We start from the raw sequence: 21,577 nt of genomic DNA, 5'->3' as shown, positions 1-21,577 counted from the left end.
TCTCAAACAATACAATATATTTTTCATATTTCCTTAAATCTAGCATGTGAAAATAAATTTCGATTTATAATGCCTATTAAGCAATCAAAATAGGCATCCCTTGTTTTGTCCTGTGTGCATTATCAGAATTATTGGTACCTGTCCACGTGACCAGGGGCCCAAAACACACAAAGAGAATAAGTGACTGGGAGCGGAAGGGAGCTGGAAAGCGACAGCTAGACGGACACAGACACACATATATCGAAGGCGGGGAGGGAGTTTTTAGAAGACAGGCAAATGGGTTTCGCCCCCTGACACGCTGAACTCTCAAAGCGAAATGAGAAAAATCCCCACACGGAGGACACCGGAAACTGGGACAATCAGCCCTGTTCCCATTCCCTTTCCAGGACCTCCTTAAAACCCATCCCCCTTGGCCACACCCACACCCACACCCACATCCACACCCACATCCACATCCACAACCGAACGAAGCAGGGCTGGAAGCATCAAAAAGCAATGGCTTAAGTGCCCTGGCATTGTGAGGCTGACAGGAGCAGAATGCTTCCAGGGGCGGGTACTGCGGGTGGGGCTGTGTGGACCTCGGGAAGAGCTCCAGGGCCGGCAGCGGTGACGGCAGGAGGTGCAATGCTGCAGGAGTGTCGTGTCATCCATTGTTCTTTTCACAACTTTTTTACCTTATATACGGTGCCCGAGAACGAAAAGGGAGCCCTGCACAAGGAGAAATTAATTGAAAATTTAATGTCAAAGAATATCTGAAAATTCCAAAAATAATGTTTCTAAAATGTAATGATATATTTTTAAATTGTATTTAGTTTCATATTATAGTTATTTCTGCACTTAAGAAATTAATATTTGATTTCCCCTTGATTTCCTTTCAGTGGAATCAGAGGTGTTCGACAAACCGCTACAGAGAGCAGAATGAAAGGGTAAGGTAACTGCAGCGCAATGGCAAAGAGTTGATTACGGGCGGCGGCCCGCGGGTGGTCTTAAGTGGGCCTCACCGTACCGGTACACCAGTCCTTGTATTGGTACCTTTCCCTGATGAAGCACCTTTTGTTGTAATGAGTTTCGAGTGCGATTTTTGAATGACTCTCTCTCTCTGCGACCCCTTTCTGTCCGGTGAAAATACCACCCCAAGGGTCCTTCTCTTCCTTATATTTTCGCAGGATTTTTTCCTTTTCAGATTTTTAAGCGGCTTATGGTGGATTGGGTGGGAAGTCGGGTTCGCAAAAGGGGGCTGGAATCTGCGTCTGGCCGAGCAATTCCGTCATTTCTGGTTGCCATGGTCAACAGGCGGGAATTTCGGTGAAATTATTTTCGTTTTCGTTGCGGACTCCCAAATCCCTTAACCCCTGATTCCCCAAGCTGCAGTGGCGAGAGCTCTCCCAGTGGCAGGTGTCTCATTTGGGGGCTATATGTAGTCTCCCGAATGGCCCAGGTAAATTGCTTTAAAATGTTAACGTGATAATTGGTCTCTTAAAGTTTTTATTGGTCAATTTGTCCACTTACCAACAGTCGATTAAAGAACTGGTATTGGGAATGCATGAACCATTTGTATAGTATACATAAAAGTAGAATCAGTACTATAAAGTATATGTAATATAGAAAGCATAGAGAACATTTGTATTGATTATTGTATTGTGTTAATGCTTAGATAGTTACTTATTTAGTATTACTTTTATTATAATCTCTCTCTATATTAAGGCAACTTGATTTTAAGAACTTTTATAAACTGTTTAAAAAATAAAATAGTTAAATCTGACCTAGCCTATTTTAATTGAATTTCTCACCTATGGCTCAAGCCCCAGGGTCCTTCGCCCATCGAAACCCCATTGCTGGCTAACAGCAGCATCTGCTCCGGACTCAAACTCATCCGATAAGTAGTACGAATGGGTTATTGCGTTTCAGTTGTCTAACCCATCAATAAGAAAGGCCACAGCAGCTGGCAGGACCCCAGTCCAGGACACTCTGTTCCCTGACTACCGAAAAACAAACCCTGCCACTGGACAGACCGAATTGATGATGCATACGGCAAACAAGAGGAGCAACTACAAACAGGGCGATGTTCGGCGGGGAAGGCAATGACAATTGCATTGACATTTCGACAGAGAGAACTACTCGTGCTCGTACTCGTCCTCGAACCCCCGTGGACTGCCCGGAACCCCCTCCAGGACTGGTCCTGGCTGCCAGACCGAAACATGACCATTTACTGTGGAAGCTATCGATTGCCATTGCTTGATTTTGTCATTGGGATTTGTTGTCAGTTTGATTTTTGGTGGGTCCATTTCGAATCGATGGATTGGGTGGGAGGTGCACTGTAAAGTGGAAACGATAGTATTTTCTTATTTTTATTTATTTATTAATGAAGCTCAAAGCCTTACCTTTCCTTATCGTAAACAATGACAATATCGCAGTTGACAATATTGGATCATAAATAAAACACTGAATGACTGCATTTTTATCTCACAGTGCATCGCTGAGAGTATTTGTATTGGTTTGCTCACTACCTCTGTCTCCATCTAGGATTGCTTAGTTTATTTAGTTGTCATTGCAAAAATGTTTGCTTATTGTTAGTGCGTTTCTCTGGTAAGCTAGCTGCTGGGCATTTAGTTTCATCACTGTCGAATTTCACAATTTTCCCGAAAAATACTCTCTTCATTTCATATTCAATTTGGTACAGCATCACAAAAAAGCGCCGGCAGGCAGACAGAATTTTCCGTGCACTTTCCTCAGTAATTGGCAACTGGCAATTGGAAATTTTACAAAGGCCTTGGACCCCCCACTCCGACCCTTCCCCGCCGTTTTTCATTCGAACCATTTCACATGGAGCTCAAACTACTGATCAGTTCATTTAATTTCTGACTCGGCCATTTGCTGGCCATTTTAAAGCTGAAATTCCTTTTAATTGTTGGTATTTGGTATACTCGGTTTTATTTTCTATTCCATGCTAATTGCATTGCGTTTGCGTTGTGGAACTGTGATAATTAAAACGAAAATCCAAATGTTTTGGTATTTGGAAATTGGCATGAAATTGATTCGAATGTAATCTAGTTAAATTTGGCAAATACATCAAAATTTAAGCTGGCGGCGGTGGGGATTTTAAAATATATATTATCGAGTGGATTTATTGATGCCGAAATTAAAATATGACCTTTTGAGGATTATTGTTGTAATAAAAATGTACATAAGCACAGGCTTCCATTACATTTTAACTTGGCTTTAGAATAATTTCTCCCATTTCTTCGTTCACTCTCGGGTTTTCCCTCTCAACTGGCAAGACTCCAAAACGACTTGAGCACGTTTCTCCATCCTGGACTTGCTGGGGACTCGGATTCGTGGGCAAAAGATGTGAAAGGTCCCCTTTCAAAGATTCGCATTTGGCCTTTGGCTTATCATTAGACCAAGAGCACAGATGGTTTTGCATCTTTAATTGGAATTAAATTGGATTCTTTCCCATTTATGAATAATTGAAGTGGGCCAAGCAACTTAACCGATGAGTCCCGCCCTCTATCAATTTCAATTATATAATAATCATTTCCGTCTGGCGGCGCCGGTTGCGAACACTTTTCCGTCGAATTTCCCGGGGAGCGCGTGTCAGTCAATCATAACTGCCAAGGCTCGGCGTGACGCAAGGCCTAGAGATGGAAGAAGAGTGATTACTAGGAAAAAGGTGTTCCTTTCTAATATTGAACTTTCGATGGATTCTTTTACTCTACTTTAAAAATAAAAAAGCTAGGCTTTAAAACTCCGATGCCTCTGCCTAAAGTATGTTTTAAGGTTACAATTGGTAAAAACTATATATGTATGTTCCTCACAGCGCAGGGTTCTGAAATAATTATAATTTGTATTATTTTGTTTAGCAACACACCATTTTAAAAGCTTAATAGATGCCTGATTCTTATCTAAATCAAGAACTGTACGATTATTTTATTCTTTTTATTCTCTCACCTCTAGAATATCGAGCTTCGGAAATCCTATCGAGAGAAGCTGCTGGCATTTGCTGCAAGTTCATGCCAATTAGGGCTAATAAAATTATTTATAATGCTTAACCTAATTTTTCCTAGACGAACGTTAGTCCTTGCAGCTCTTTCCCACCCAATCCCACTCGTTCGACGACCCATCACCCGTGTCCTTTATGTAACTCAATAAAAAGTGCGCTCAATACGTAAGCGAGAGGGAAAGGAGAAAGGCCAACACTTTCGCTACTTGATGCCGCCTTTTTCCCAACTTTTGCAATAACCACTTAAAATTCACTCAGCTGTGAATTATGCTCACGACGCGAAGTGTTGTTCTTGTTCCATGGCGAGTCCTGCCGGGCGGTGAATAAAACGCAGAGGCGTAGGGTGCAGGGTATCCTATAATTTTATAAATAAACTCAAGTGCTTAAGTTGGTAGTTGTAATAAGAAGCATTGAAATATAAATTAAAGTTATCCATAAAATATATATTTTAAACTCTTTGTTGGAAGTACAAATTGCTATAATAGAGATTTCTCACTTTAAGACTAATTTATACTTTTGTACAAAAGTAAAGTTTATGTTTGTTATGGTATAACAAACATGACTTTTCCACCTACGCCTCTGTCCGACAGGGTCCTTGTGATAGAAGTCAGTGGCAGTGGCTCCCATGAATGGACGCATGTGACGCTGATGGTGGGCGTGGCATGGCCTCGTTATTGGGCGTCGATTTTAATTTGCCCCTCGATGCGGCTCCAGTCGAGTGTGTGACTTTTGGCCGCCCAACGGATGTCGGGGAATTAAAGCGTTTGATTCTTTAAATGTGGGAACCTCTCAAAAGGAAGAAAAGATATATTAAAATATTACAAATTGAAAAATAAACATAATCAAGGGCGACAAAATAAAATAAATACATCAAATTCAACGCTATACAAAACATACCAAATGTACTAAAAAATTATGTGATAATGATTTGTTCTGACAAAGAAATATTGACTTCAAGAAAAGGTATATAAATAGAAATAAATATAATAAAAACATAAGTATTATAAATTTCTGGTATATTACTTAGTCAAACTATTTCTTTTTCTATCCTTTTTTGCTTTAGATTTTTAAACCCTCTTTTAAATGTTAAACTTCTGCAAAAACCTATCTCAATTAACTCTCCAAGCTGGCTTAAAACTTGCCAAAAATGGAAAATCTTATTAGCTAGCCATTTATAAGCGCCTCAGCTGCTGGCAACTTAATTTGTCAACTCAACTGTAATTTATCTGTCTCACTCCTCGACTCAGACAATGCCTTATTCATCCGCTTGCGACTCATTCATTATTGTAATTTATTTGCAGCTGAAAAATGCCAAATATTTATTTAATTTTCGAGTATTCTTCAATTTATTTGTTTGCACAGCAACGAATCTCAGACAGCCGCCAGTGGCAGCAGCAAGGACCACTCGCTCACGCGTCCTTCCTGCTCGGAGTCCTGCTTCCCATTCTTGCTCTTGGTTGAGTGACATTTGGCAAGGCATATCGATTGCGATTAGTAGAAAATTTTCAATTTTCCTTGGCAGAAATGTCAGACTAGCGGCGCAGCCTCAAGCTGTACACACAAATATAGAAAAGAACAAAGAAATGGAGCAACAAAGAAAAAAAAATACAGAAAATCCCGGAAAAACAAACTTTTGGTTTTGCGCTTCTGGCGATGTTGACACCCGATGGCGGCTTTTCCCTTATCCCCCCTCTGTTTTTTGGACTCCACCCCGCACTTCATGGCAATTTGCCTTCTTGGTGTAACCGCTGTGAAAATATTGTGTGGCATTATCGACACTGCACAGTGTCCTCAAACATGCATATTTTTTTAAGATTTAAGTTTTATAAAAATATATAAAATCTACTTTAAACAAAATCTAAACAGTATTTTTAAAGTCTTGCCAAAACAAAGTTCCATAATTGGTATTTCTATGAATGTATATTTCATCTTAAATTTGTATAAAAATTGTTTTAAGAAATTTATATACTTGACCCACTGTTTTGGGTAACAATGGCAACCGCCAAGGAATGGATCCCTTGGTCCCTGTTCCGTCTCAGTCGGTTGCCGCGCACTACAGTGAAGCCTGTGGACAGGGGAATAGTCAGGGAGCTATGGCGGGCATTCTCAGCCTCATCCTGGTCGCGCTTCTCTATTTGAAATCCATTTTGTTTGCCTTATGGATTTGCGGGGCTTAAAGTGGCTTCGTTGCTTCGTTTGCTTCATTTTGCTATTGTTGGAAATTTGAAGTAGCTTCCCCCGGAAGTCTCACCACCAAAGCCTAGCCCCAACGTCAAGTGTGTCGTCTGGCCGCTGTTTTTGTTTTATTTTCCCATGTTGACTATTGGCTTAGAGTTATGGGCCAGCGGCAAAACTGTTTACAATCGCGGAACGGCGAAGGCGTTGGATTTGGGCTGGCGCCCAAAGACTTTAATTGGGGGCGCCCCGAAATAAAAGGCGCTAATTGAGAGTGGGCAAAGTTTACACGGAGGATTAGCCAAAGGCTGAAGGAAACTGTAGAGAAATCGGGAAGGATTAGCTGGGGCAACAGGTTCGGATCCTTTTTTATTTATTGAACTGGGAAGTTTGACTTTTGCATTTGGAAAAATGGAAGAAAGTTGGATTAATATAGGTTTTGATGATTCAATTAAATTGTAACATATTTAAGCTGTAATGCTATATATTCTAGAAATGTGTGATATATTGTACCTAATATGTTCTTACAAATTTGTACCTTTACCCAATATTTATTTAATGTCCTGCTATTTAGACTATAATAAAAATTCCTAATAATAATTTATAACAAATAATTAAGAAACCTTCAAAAGACATACTAATCCCCACACTATATTTAGATATTACAGAAGAAATTCCCATTTAGTTGTGGTATTATTTCTCCCTTTTCCGAAATTCTTTGCAAATATCGTTCATTTTGGTTTTTCTTTTTGCAATTAAACTTTTCTGGCATTTCATTTATTGCGCTTTGTTTTATTTGCTGAATCCTCGTTTTCGCATTTGATTTATCTGCTCTACTCATTTCCTTTTTCGACCATTGATTATCTCCCTGCAGCTTCGCAGGACTCGGGCGTGCGTGTGTGTCCCTGTATCCTTGCTTCCCCAACCCAAATTCGAATTCGAATCCGAATCCTTGTATCTCGCAGCTCGTTGTAAATTCGTTCTGGCAGCTTTAATGTTTGCCAAAGCGGAAATGGAAAACTTTTGCACGTAGTCCTTCGCTCTCTAAGTGGCCAAGTCGAAGAATGCACGTTTGCTGCTGCTTATTTTGTTGCCTCAGCGATCGAGCATGAAAAGTTTTGGTTTCATTTTGGCTGTTCACGTATTTGCACCCACACACGGCTGTTGCTAGCCAAGATTCCTTTAAGTACATAAGCGGCACCCGGGACTCCAGCTGGTCTAAGCCAAAATTTGCACGCACGTCTGCTCATTAAATACGCATAGAAGCAAAACTGAAATGAATAGATGCCATCCATGGGCTCAAAGATATCTGAAGAAGGGGTTCCTTATCCCAGAGGATTTTAACAGCGATATCATTACAGAAATTGCCAATATTTAATGTATAAATACTTTTTTTATGTTCCAAGTTGAGTATCTTCTCTAAAAAGGTTCAACATTAATAATAAATTATTCAATTATAATTAAACTACAATATTTCACTATCAAGGAACAACATTAATATGTAAAAACATCCTTTACTAATTTACAAATCAAATAGATATTTAGAAAGAAACATTTAAAGATAATTAGAATTCTTGATTGTAATCCCCATTCCCCATTTTAGTGCAAAAGTGTACATTTCATTTGGGTATTTAAGAAACCCCTTTCTTTTAAATCTATGCCTCTGTATCCTCGTGTTCCTGGCGAACACGCACACACTTGGATATATGTTGTGCTAGATAATGAATCTTCTGACTCTTCCCATCTCCTTGGCCCCTTGGAGTGCCCACACTCCATTCATCAGACCGTCTATCTCTGTTGCCGGCTCTGTTGAGTTGTCTGTCTGCTTTATTTGCTTTCATTGTCTTCAACTTTATTCATATCCTGTTAAAATGTATAACTTTGGGTTTTCGGGTTATAAATTAAATACGAGACCGGGCCAGAGGGTGGAGCGGGGGGGCTAGGGGCTTAGGCTCCTCAAAGTAGACGATTGTGTTGATAAACTGCGATATGCAGCATAATTAATGAGCTTGTCATACAATGCCAATATTTTACATTAAACGCACGCGCTCACACACAACTCAGGCGAGGGAGACATGTTTGACATGTGCATTGTGTACTCGAGGCAAATGTGTAATGGTTTTAATGAGTAAATTACATAATGCACTCGAAATCCTGCTCCAAGCCATGCAATTAAATTGAGATAATTGCTTTCAATTCCCAAGGAATACCAAGTCGGTCTTGGCCGAAACACTCAAATCTTATAGAGACATTTGGGTGGGACAGTTCAGTGTTAATTAACTCTCACCCCTGTTATGTACTTGCGGTTCTTGCCCCGCCGAAACTTGACAAGTCATCAATAATTGAGCTGCCAACCGACCTGCGGAATTCATTGAAAACTGTCCAAATAAAGGGAGAAATCCCAGACCCAAAAGAAAATTGTTGAAGCAGCAGAAAAAAGCTTTGACTTTGGTTACTTTTCATTAGCTCTCGGTTTCAAATTGTGGTGAAAAAAAGAAACAATTGAAAAGATTTTTCATGCAATTAAAAGGAGTCTGTGATGCTCTTACTTGAATGAAACTGACAAATATTTAAGTAAAAGTTTATTGAAGTCTCGCCTGTAATACATATATTCCAATTAAAATAATTCTTATGGAGTAAAACTATTCTTTGTCTCACAAAAAATTAAACAAGGAAATAGTTCTTATTAACGGATTGAATGCAATTATATTAAATGTTATTAAAACACACATATAATTTATTGAAGACAGTTTTACATATTACAGGAAATTAAAAATTGGGAATTGATCCCTTAACAGTATTTTTAACCTGAAACCAATGTAATTTGTAGTAATTACCCCTAGTTAAGGGTATAAATAATGGCCACGCCAATGGAAACCACTTGAACAAGTCAAGTCAAGTCAAGTGGAAGACTTCGGAAATCAATACACACACACACACAAAAAACTAGAGAGGAAAAAAGAAAAGTGGAAATGCAAGACGAAAACGATAAAAATCAAGTTCATTTGGCAAACCCAAGGACTCGTTACAGGAGTCCTCAAACAGGTGGAGGCAGGGACAAAAACACGGAGACACAGACAGACAGATAGATACCCTGCACAGGCACACACCTGGCTAGTCTTTTTTAGGGGCTGCTGGCTGCTTGGCATTAAAGTTAATAGAAAAAGTTGCTGTTGGCCAAGATTCAATCATGCGATATAAATAAGCAAGCACACACACACTGAGACAGGAAAGTTGGTGGCCAGGTAAATAAAACAATGGTCAAAGTCAGCACCCCTTCAACCCTGAATGGCACCGAAAAACCTTCACCGCAGAAGAAGAAACGATAAGAAGTCACAAAAACTTTTCCTTAGCTCCCTCACTTTTCTGTCCTCCTGATTTTCTTGAGTTTTCTACATTTCTTTTTGTCAGTCTCAAGTTGAAAAATTACACAATGCGGGACAGTTTGAAAAGCTAAGTTTCTTGGTCATTCCCTATTTGGTCAGTTTATATTTGCTGGTGTTGATTGAAGTTTGCATGTTGACTATCAAGAAAATCGAGAGACTAAGTAAAAAGTTTCCAAATGTAACCTTAAAGTTGGCTGATGAGTTAACAAATTGAAATGGAACAATAGGAATTGGAAATTATCTTGCAAAACAATAATTAAAGAACTGAAAAGATAACTAGAAAAAGGTTATCTTTAAATTAATGTATCTATCTTTAATTTTATTTATTTATTTAATTCAGTCATACACACATCAAAGATACCGAAGCCAACTATATAATTAAGCTTTTACATATAATTGGTTCTCAATTTTCGTTTCGATTAATTAACCCAAGCAGTCACCTGAATTTTAAGTACATATTCCATGAACCATAAACAAACTTCAATTGCTCATTGAGGTGGTGCACGGGATTAAGTGAAAAGCCTTAATATTATATTCAAATACATTTACAGGAACAGATTTCCATTTAAATAGCCCGTGGCAGCAAAGGCAAAACTTTAAGATACAATCGAACTCCAACCATCGATATTCCCCTTCCGTTCAGATTAAATCAATCCATTGAAGCATGTGCCCGCATATTGAAATCTCATTTAATTCAATTACAAAGCGCCACAACTTAAAGCAGGCGAAGGTCTTAAGGGCTTCCCGGATGAGGGGTCAGCCACTGAGCTCTCCCCAGATTTTCCTCCGCTCTTGGAGTTTCACTTACGATTATTGCCTACTTTTCAGGGTGGTGGAGCGGGAAATGAAGGCGGTCCAAGCTGATTGCGAGTGTACAACAAGGTTTAAGCGCCACATGCAACATGTATGCTTTCCATTTCCGTATTTTCTTGCCCAGTATTTTCCTGTATATACATACACTGACAAAAAAGATAGATAAATGGTAGAATACTATTTACAATATGTGCTTTTGATTAAACAAAATAATGTAGGAAAACAGAATCGAAAGAAAAGAAAGAAAGCAGAAAGAAAGAATCTTCATATAGTGTAACTTATAGATAAAGTAAACTAAATGTTTATGTAATTGTGAATTTTTCTCTGTGCATACATTTTACATGCTCGAATTGTCATTGAAGCGTTTAGACATTTTATTAGATTGTTCTAAAGACCAATGCCGGAATATCGCCCCTCGGCTCGCCTGCCCTGAGATTTATGCACATATGCTAAGCACAGACATTCGAGGGGTTGTATCTGGAACAAGGGGTTGTCTGCTGTCCCCTCTGTGGACTCCTGGTTGGTCGTCTGGCTCTTCTATCCCCGTCCAACTTCTGTTTTCTTTGCCGCCCTTCCCTTTGCTTTTCGCTTGCCTTGGCATTTTCCCGCTTTTCTGGCTGCTTGTTTCCCCCAAAATTAAAATTGATTTGATTTTTGTGTGTGCGCTCCTTGGTTTTTGGGCTTTTCTTAATACGCTTAAATTGCACATATGCCGGACGGTTTGTCCCTTTGGCATCTTTGGTATTTTTGTTAATAATAAAACAAAAAGTATGGGAATTGGGATCGTTTTAAAGGAAAAATAAAAACAACACCGTTTTAATGCATATCAAAATATGTTGGACAAATTCGAGAACTATATTGAATAAATAAATCAATTTTACTAGCTTTTACATGCTCACACCCACTCATTTCATCAATATCTGTCATAAACCAGCGTCTAGTTTAACCACTTCTAAATTCCGATGATCCCCCATAGCTCAAAAAGCAATCAATTAAATGTAACCCTCTCTCAGAGATCTATTAGCAATCAAAGCACATCCCCTGTTCTAACCAAATATCTGAGGAATTTGTGTAAATTCCGTCAGAGTCTCCTCCCCGAAGCGCTTAAAATAGGGAAAATCTATACATGCAAAAATGCTAAAGATTCTTTTAATGAAGCCCGGCACACGCCTCGTGCACAAATCTCCCTGGGATTTGACGAGCGAAAATTAATATGAAATCGAAAAATCATTTACCGCCGCTTATCGCAACGACGACAGGCAGGTTGGCGGGCCAACGCTGCGTATGCGCAATGTGGAGGCGGATGGAGAGATGGAAAGTAGCTTATTTAAATTATCAACACGTTCGACACTCAGCTCCATGGGGTCGCCATTGCCATATGTTTGGTCCATTAAGATAAGCGTCAATCGAACGAAACAAAAGGGAGATTGGGCTGAGAGGTGTACACAGGGTATATATTTTGGGGGTGATGTCCATGGGTTTTTAGCCCCACAGCCCGAATTCCTTTTTTTTTTTTAGATGGAACGCAAACTGTAAATCCGGCAAATGTGTAAAATATTGTAGGGCACGTTTTAAAATTACCATCAATAATGCAGGCTAACATCAGCTAAAATGGAGCAGACCTCCAGGGGGGTGGTTCCACCTTCCGCCTTCCATCCGCTTTTCCGATTTTCCCAGTCGATGTCACTGACACTTGCCCTGGTCCTTTGACTTTTGTCTAAGCCCCAGCGACAGGACTCGTTTGCCAATTTGATGGCTTGATAGGAATCAGACCTTGTACAGAGAGCACTCGAGGGGTGTGGCTGGTCCGGAATCTTTGATTCCTGATTTGGTTGACATTTTATTGTCTCGAGCTCGTTTCGTATTTATTGAAAATGTGTTTGTTTTGGGCTTGAAACGAAGGCATTCCTGCTATTCGAGTAAACTTGTTACTGGGAAAGGCAGGTAATTGATTTCAAATTTAATTTATATTTCGGAAGCTTAAACTTTTTGCTTCAATATGAAATAATTAAGCTTATAAATTTGTGGAAATAAACATTGTATATGAAATATACGTAACGCATTCTTAAACTGAAAGCTTTAAGATGAATTACACAAGATTCTTAGAAAATATTGTCCGGAGTAATAATAAGATCATCCATTTAAAATAGTAACTTATTTTCAACTATATTTTATCTTGTAATTCTTTCTAAATTTCAATAAACAAATATCTCTGAGAATATCGCAAACTTTAGACTTAGCTTGACCATTTACTATTACTTCTGAACTAAATAAATATATTTTGCAAGTATTCCCATATCAAAGGGTATTTTATTTTCGATTTCGTCATCATTTTCCCCTTTTATTTTTCATCTGAATCTCAGCTTTAAGGTTCAATTGTGGAAGCTGCCACCTGTCCCGAGTACTCTTTGCTGCCAAAAGCCGCTTTTCGGAGTATTTCATGCTTTAATCCGCGCAGCTGTAGTCAAAACTCCAGCTCCACGCCCAGTGGCAGTGCCCTTTCAGGTAAAGGGACTGGCCATACAGCCAGACGACGCATTCCAGAGCTCCAAATTCAATAAAAATGCCAGAGTTGTGCGGCGTTTTCTATTCGCGCTGGCAAATTTGTTTGGTCCCTTTGCAGGGAACCATCGACAGGGAGTTAGTCGGTTGTGCCCAGTCCTGTTGTCCGACTTTTGCATTAATCACTTTTGCAAGCTTTCCGCTACGAGGGAAGTGAACACAAAAAATAAAGAAATAGCGAAACGAAAACCAAGAAAATCCCTACGCAAAGGCATAATAAATGGTGGGTGAGACACCGAGAGTTGGGGAGTTGCGGAGTGCAAAACCCCGACGAGACCCTTTAATCCGCTGTGCAAATGAGCGTAGGCAGAGTGGAAAATTTATGGTCTCTCTATGGTCTGGCCTCACCTTTTTACCTCCATTTTTTTGTTCCAATTTCCCCTTTTCGGCGGGGATTTTTCACTTTGGGAATTGTGCATGCGAATTTTGGTAAAATATAGATGTGAAATTTGATATAGGACTCTGTGAATGGGCGCCTAATAGAGGGCCAGTCGGGTCCAACAGCGTTCAATCAATGAAAGTGCACACATATTTCCCATTTTTCGTTGTTGCTTTTGGAAGTCAGTGATAAATACTTTGAGTGCTTGAATGACCGAATAAAGGGTTATTGATGGATAGTGGTTGAGTTTTGGTGAATAAAATTTAAGAGCTCTTTGGGGGAAAATTTGAACTTTTAGAAATATATTTTACTGTCCCATCACAGTATATCTAAAGGGTACTTTAAAGTTTCTTAAGTAATATCATTAACACCATCTCTCAAACATTTCACAGAAACATTGTTGCGCTTTCATTAAAATTCCACAACCCAAATGCTTATCCAATCAAACCGAAATTTTCCAATCAAAAAGCGCCGCTGGAAAATTGCAAAAAAAAAAATCAATATTTACTTTGGATAATTTGGCAAACTTTAAGCTTGAAATTGAATATTCATTTGGTCTCTCACTTAGCCATTCATTTGGTTTGTGTCGCTGTCCCCGGGCCATTTGGCTGTTGCGATGTAAATTGTCAAATTAATGTTAAATTTGTTGTAAAATTTGAACAGCAAACTTTCGGGTAATGTTTGATAATGGCCAAGTTTCGTCTCGGCAAAGTATTATTAAATTTTTCTTCATTATTTATTGGACAAAACTTTTGTTGTGCTGGAAGGCAGTGAAAGGAGTTCTCTTCGATAACAAAGTATTTCAAATTGGTATTTAATTTTTAATGCAATGGCACATTTTGAGTTTCCTAAATTTAATGTGAAGTTTCCAAATGATACCCGAGTGAGGTTCTGGTTTCCAGGAAATAAGCAAAACCAAAAACTCAGTCAGTAGTAAAATTTTACTTGTTCTCCCTCTCCAACCCCCCCAACATGTCCTTCTGCCTTTTCTTCTGTGTTCTCCCTCGGTTTTCCACATCCGCAAAAATTCAGTTATGCTGACGTAAATTGGGGTTACATACGTAACCATGTAATGTGCGTTACAAAGCTGTAGGGCAGAAAAAAAGAATAACTTGGAACCAAAATACCTGAGTTCTAAAACATTGAGAAATGTATATTAAACATGAATTTAAAGAATACTAAAAATGTTCCTGTTTATCCAAAGAAACGCCTTCCAAGTTTGGTAAAATAACTTAAGAAAAGGTTATTATTACATTAACTTTCTATGTATCTACAAAATATTTAAAACTTCAAATGTATAAATTCACCACCTTATTACTATGATACGTGCTGTACACGTACACCATCATGGTAAATGCATTTCTCTCACACATATGCTTATTTATGAACCATTTCATAAACCGCAATAAAACAGAAATTTAGCTTCGCTCCATGCAATCTTCCCTCTTTCGCTCTCTCTCTTTCCCACCTCCCCTGCTGTCTCTTTCTAAACTGATTCTGCTCCAATTTTGGCCAAAAATCAAGGGTGAGAGGCGGTGTTGCAGCAGGAGTATGTAGAGGACTTTGCGGAGAGGTTTTGGAAGACAAAGTATGGCCGCATCGGGTTACGACTCCGTGCATCCTAATGTGACTCCTGCGGTTTGCATTTGAATGCAATTTGTGGCAAAAGCCGAGATAAAAACTAAGGCAATAGGCAAGGCTTATGGATAAATGAAATGTCTAGATAAATGTATGGCAATTTAGCCTTAAACTTTTAGAGTGGATTTCGGGGAACTGTTTGTAGAGCATTGCAATCGACTTTAAGCATAGGTTTTACATTTTTAATAGTACGTAAACAAAATATATTTATTTGAACATAGAAAATACTGATAAATATATCTTATTAGCATAGAACATAATCAAACAGAACGAAGCATAATACAATAGGAATTTACCAGAATAAATGAAGACAATTGTATTCCAATGTGGGGCTTAAGCCAATCCTGACTTTGCGATTACCTTTAATCAAGTTCACTCTGCTTTTAAAATTTTAATCCCAGCCATTTCTGTTGAAATTAACGGCTCATAAATTAAAAAATATGCTTTTCCCATACCAACCGAACCGCATAACTCGCGTTTATGTCTTTATTAACGAACCGCAACCGAAAGTTGCCAGGCAAATCCAATAAAATTATTAATGACGACTAATAAAAAGAGTGAGTAAAGAAAATATTCGCCAGCCAGCAGGCAACAAAACGATTAACCCAAAAGGATCCTAACCACTTCTCCCGAAAAGGGCCTAAAGCCAAAGGAATATGCAACGAAAATAACAAGAAAATACTTGCTGTTAACGATAACAAATCGCCGACGGTTAACAGCGGCATTAATTCTCATTCGTGGCGGCATTTATTGGCCAATTAAAGTTGGTGGGAGAAAAATAGGAGGTCAGTCCTTACAAGGCCAGCCTTGGGCTATCAAGCCAGCAAATAACGAAGGCAATTAATAATTTTTGACAATTTACACAACATTGCGCATCAGTAGAGATAAGAAAATTTCCCTCAACCCGCTGGTGGAAAACACCCTTAAGTAATTTGTCCATTTCGCTAATAATTTCATCATCATCATCTGTACATTTTCCACTTTCTTTGTCCTTAAATTTATATTTGTTTTTAACTGCGCAAAAAAAGAGGAGAGCAGGTTTTTTGTTTTTCTTCTGCCACTGACAACTTCAAGTGCGGTTGCCCTTTTCATGGCTTTCCCTTTTATTTTCTTTTTTTTTAATGAAAAACAAACCATTCTCCTGCCACTCTCTCGGTTTGTTTATTCGCTTAACTTGCGTTAAAATAAATCAATTATTTTAATTCACGTTGACAACTCGCGTCATTTTCAGGCACACTTTTTGCCCGCTGCTCTCTTGACATGGGATAAGGATGCTGAAACGCTGAAAAGCCAAAAGGGATGGAAAATGGGAACAGGAGCAGGGATACGGGCCGCAAGTAAAAGAATGCCATGCATAAAATGTCAATAACAGATATGAATACGAATGATGGAAGGCGAGCGAAAGGCATTAACAATCCCCCGAATTTGGAGCAGGCATAATTTAAAATTGATTTTTATTTTTTATAATGAAATCGGAAAGATGCTCTCATTAATATATTAAAAAGAACAATTTCATTATAATTTGTATATGACTTAAGCTATATTTATAGGTCCAAAAGGTAGAAGGTACATTACGATTATGAAGTGAGTTCATTAAAGCTTAAACTTGCAATAGTTTTCTTTGCAGTTTACTGTTAATAATACTAAATAAATCTTCGATAACAGATTTCCAGCAATATTAAGTTCATTCTTGCATAAATTAAATCAAAAATTTGTTTTGTGTTAAAACGAGTAAGCAAAAAGTTTTTATGGCACTCGAAAATTTCCCGGGGCCACGCCTCTTGAACAAGGCACACTCAAATGTATGGATATAGATGTATGAAATGCCATTTGGCAATTTCAATGTTGTATCCTTTGGCAAACACACAGGGAGCGCGGGGGCGGTGGGGCAGGAAGGAGCGCTAAAAGCGCCTGGATATATATCCATTTCGTTTTTGGAGGATTCTTCGCGTGCCATGTTAAGAGCTGCAACAACAATGAAAACTACAGTAACAACAATTGTGTATTACATGCGTGTGAACCAAAACTCAGACAAGGGGATTCCCCTAGCTCTCTCTCTCTCTCTCAACATTTTCCATTCACAATCAAACAAACACATTCACAATCGCAAAATGGAATTGTTCATTTTCCAACTTTGGCATTGGGTAAGCACTTTTTGTGTTTATTTATTTAAGTGTTATTTCGCATGTGCGTGTGTGTGTGTGTGTGGGTTTGGCAAAAATTGAGTTATAAACAAGTTTTTTGAAAATTGTTTAAATGGAAAGAACAGATTGAATTTCCTCCTGTCGACGGGGCGTGGGCCACTTGAGCTTTTGTCAAGTGGAAAATCGTTTTGTTGTATGCATGTGAGAGATGGTTTCCACTATGAATATGTTTTCGATCAGCTTGATTTATTTATGTATGCAAATAGCCTAATGTGGTACCAAAAGGGTTAGCTCCCCAATGGGATAGCTCCTCGCTTTAAAGTTACCTAATTTTGTTATAAAAAGTGTGTGTGAATTTGTTTTTTGTTGACTTGACTTATCCCAGTTTCCACTTGACTTGCACTCGATTTGATTTCTTTTATTGGCTTCTTCATTTTGATATAAGGATAGCTTAGATACAAAGCCGAGTTCAGTGAATAAAATGGAGCAGATATTATTATTGTAAAATATAATATTTGTGCTCTGTGAATGGAAAAAAAGAAACATTTTGAATGAAAACTATTTTCTAGTTTGTAAATATTTCCTCCATTTATAATACTAAAATTATTTCGGATATATTATTAAGTGTCACATATTTGTATCTCTGAGTTTCCATCTCATTATCATATATACTTCTTCATTGCTGTAATAGAAACAGAGATTTCCCTGTGAAAGAAGCCCTGCAGCAAAATCCTGTATTCAAAATGTTTATACTCTCCCTTTTCGAACGAAGCTCTTTGTAAGCATTTTGCAGTCTGCATTCAAGTGAAGTCCTTGCACTGATAAGCTGGAAAATTAAACGAGCTGATATCTCGGCTGAAGCGTTGTTCTGGCCGCAAGTTCAGCACTTGGATGCCACAATTTATGCATTTTCCATGGCATTAGCGTTGAAAGGCGTCGCAAATGAAATGCCATTCAAAAGGCTTTGGCTGGGTGGATGCTCCGCCCGGTTTGGTCTCCTGTTCTTCGGTTAGTTGGTTACCTGGTTATCCAACTAACCACCCACCCAGCCTCCCGAAAGGTCACGCAAATTAGTGCGACAACAACGGCGCGCAGCTACGGAGAACCCCAACAACAACGGGAAAGTTTCCTGAATAGGATAACTGCCAACTCTGGACGCAGACTCTATCTCGATGCTGGTTGTAATCCTGGCTGGGGAAAACTTGCAAAAGTAACCAGATAACGCAGCTACCAACCAACTAAGTAGTTGTCAAAGGGGTATTGCAGAGGGGGACCACAGGACGAAGCTCCAAGGCCCCAATATTGAGCCAAGAAGGAGGTTACTGACCCCACGTGAGGTTCAATTCTGATACCTGGCTAACTCATTGAACTTGCTCGATTCGCAGGATTTTAATATCAACTAACAACTTGGAAACATTCCTTATATCAGAAATAACAGGAGCTTTTTTGAAGATTAATTGGGAAATTTTATTTTATTTATTTGCGAAACCTTTTCTTAATGAACTGAAACAAAAGTAATCCCAAAAATTAGCTTAAATCAGCTTAAATATGAGTACAATAAATTAAACTGACTTTCAACTAATTTCTGAAACATTAATAACTTTTTCCGAAGCTCGGCAACATGTCACAAACATAAGTGAAGGCCCCACTCCGTATGCTGAAATAATTAATAAGCTAATTAATCCATAATAATGTCAAATAATAAGCCAATATTTGAGCAAATATTGGGCCAGGAAAAGCTGGGACGATGGAAATTGCGATGTCGGTGACAGAAAAGCCAGACAGCCTGTGAGAGAGGCAGAGAGTGTGTGGGTCTTCATTGAAATGCCATCATTATCGTGCTCATCATCGTTTACATGGCAAGTGCCTCATGGTTGCATGCCGCAAACGTTGCCGCTTCATTATCCTTATTACTCCTTTCGCTACAGTTACCAATCTACCCATCTCGCTCCGCACATGTGGATACACAGAGAGAAAAAAAAGCATGACAAGACTGCGCTGACAACCCTATTATGAAGGGTAAACTGTATACATCTGATATTATAAACCTGATATGTTGTTAATAAAAAAAAACTACAAGAACTACTTTTTTTATGTGACAAAATAATTATTTTTTGTTGAGCGAACACTAAACGAACATAATTTAATGAAACACATAGCTTCATCCGTGTCGTTTTTCATTTCAACTTTATTTCATTTAAAACATTGATAGGTTCTAATTATCACTTTTCCATTTCGCAATGTCAGCGACAGTTTCAAATTTAAAGTATATATTTTTGTGATTTATAAGCCCATTAGTATTTCCTTAATGTGATTTTTTCTACGTGGAGCTATCTCGCTCATCCTGCGCTGGCGGGTTATTGTTTCCATTTTGATTTATGTCTGGCATCCTTGGGCTCCTCTCCTGGCCTCGTCTACTATTTTAACGTTGTTAACCAAATTGCATAAATTAAGTGCGTTCGTTTGCTTGAGTGGCTCCGGTCCTAGTCCTCCGCTCCGGTGGCTCCTCCATGTCCCGATCCATCTCCCGTTCCTGTTCCAGCTTGGAGCTCAGTTTTGGCTTCTCGTCTTATACGGTCTTCGTCCTGCATTTGTGTTACTAATGTGCGCACATTAGACGCACATGCTGCCTGCTCTCCTGCCAGTCCTGTCCTGAATTGTGTTTGCTTTTTTCCCTCCAGTCGCACTTATTATTTCCACTCCTGGGGAGGGGAAATCGTGTAAAGCAGCTGGAATATTTTATAATTGGCATGCAAATGCATTTTATGGCTAGCTTAGCTTGTGTAATCCGTTACCAGTTATAATGAAATAATATATATACACATTTTTTGCCTTGGATTTAACCGAGAGAAGTCATGTGCGCAAGGCCAAGAGTCATTCTGATTAAGTTTAAATTAATTGTTTTAACTTGAATGAACTCGTTTAGCAACGGAATTTGCTTATCCTTAAGTGTTTTAATTGGAGGAAAAAAATGCAATTTAAACGAATGGAAAGCAATTATATTAAAGAATTTTAATGTTGTAAAAACAAAAAGAATACCAATATGTAGGTTACTGCAATAGATTTACCAAAATATGATATAATATGATATATTTCACTGTTCTCAATGCAAAAACTGCATGAAAATTACCAATTATCTGCAATTTTCCGCTAGTTGCCGGAATGAATGAATATCAATTGCACTGCTCCAATTGAAGTTAAGCCAATCAGCCAAAATATATTGTAAATATTTGCCTAGTCGTGCCGCAACCCTTTAGAGTATTGTGGAAAATTGCCACAATTTCTACTCAATTATCTTAATATTATTTACTATTGACAAAGCGACTATATAAAGAGCCGATGAACTGGAGTTAATAGAAGTGCTTTGCTATGAAATCACTGGGGTTGCTTTTGCTGCTCTTGGGCATTTTTTGCCTGAGTCGATGTCAAGAGGATAGCGAGAATGTTCGAAGGATAATGAAGGAAATGGATGTAGTGCCGGATATTTTAGAAGAGCCACCAAAGGAACTACTCAGGGTATATATATATATATATATATAACTATTGTTTAATCTAAAAAAATATATATAGGTTAGATATGACAACACTTTTGACATTGAAGAGGGCAAGTCATACACTCCAACAGAGCTGAAATTCCAACCCAGATTGGATTGGAATGCCGATCCTGAGTCCTTTTACACCGTGATTATGATCTGTCCCGATGCTCCGAACCGTGAAAATCCCATGTACCGTTCATGGCTCCATTGGTTGGTGGTTAATGTCCCCGGATTGGATATAATGAAGGGACAACCGATTTCGGATTATTTTGGACCTCTTCCGCCCAAGGATAGTGGCAATCAACGCTACCTTATCCTGGTATATCAGCAATCGGAAAAGTTGGCCTTTGACGAAGAGAAAATCGAGATGAGCAACGCCGATGGTCACAGCAATTTCGAGGTGAAGAAATTCGCTCAGAAATACGAAATGGGAAATCCAGTGGCAGGGAATATATTCCAATCCAGATGGGATGAGTATGTACCAGAGTTGATGAAGACCCTTTATGGAGTCAATGAGTAGAGATCGATAAAAGCAATCGGATGGTTAGCAGTTCCTTGGTTGAGTTGTGCACAAATCTGTTCTTTAATATTTCTTTAATGTATAATATTTGCTAAATAAATTAGTTAGATGAGCATTCCAAGAAGCATAGTATATTTATTACTCCTCTTTGCTATCCACTATTCCCAGTTTTGTGTCGATTGTCTGACAGATTGCAGAACTGCTCCACTACAAAGTGCAATAATACACCCTATTTCATCCTCCCACAAACTTTTTGATTGACTTGCTACACTTTCCAAATCCCCCACGCTCTGAAATGGCAGGAACCTCAAGCGGCTTTGCACTTGGCACAAAACTCACTTAAACTTTGCAATCGCGATAGGACGTAATGTTAGATTTCCATTTATATAAACTCGAACAAGTGTGAAAGGTGCACCTTCCCGGA

The 21,577-nt window shown here is 38.7% G+C and overlaps 1 protein-coding gene across 1 annotated transcript; it reads left to right on the top strand.

The window, feature by feature from the left end:
• The first annotated feature begins 20,457 nt into the window (after nucleotides 1-20,457).
• Nucleotides 20,458-21,274, top strand: a5 (antennal protein 5). The gene is made up of 2 exons (XM_020955025.2): nucleotides 20,458-20,613; nucleotides 20,668-21,274. Exons 1-2 carry the CDS (start codon nucleotides 20,467-20,469, stop codon nucleotides 21,151-21,153), a joined length of 633 nt encoding a protein of 210 aa, XP_020810684.1. The 5' UTR covers nucleotides 20,458-20,466; the 3' UTR covers nucleotides 21,154-21,274.
• The last annotated feature ends 303 nt before the right edge of the window (nucleotides 21,275-21,577 follow it).

Source organism: Drosophila serrata, unplaced genomic scaffold, assembly GCF_035046125.1.
Source record: "Drosophila serrata isolate PLE 108 unplaced genomic scaffold, ASM3504612v1 contig_245, whole genome shotgun sequence".
Classification (NCBI taxonomy): Eukaryota; Metazoa; Arthropoda; class Insecta; order Diptera; family Drosophilidae; genus Drosophila; species Drosophila serrata.
This window is presented reverse-complemented; position numbering and strand designations above follow the sequence as displayed.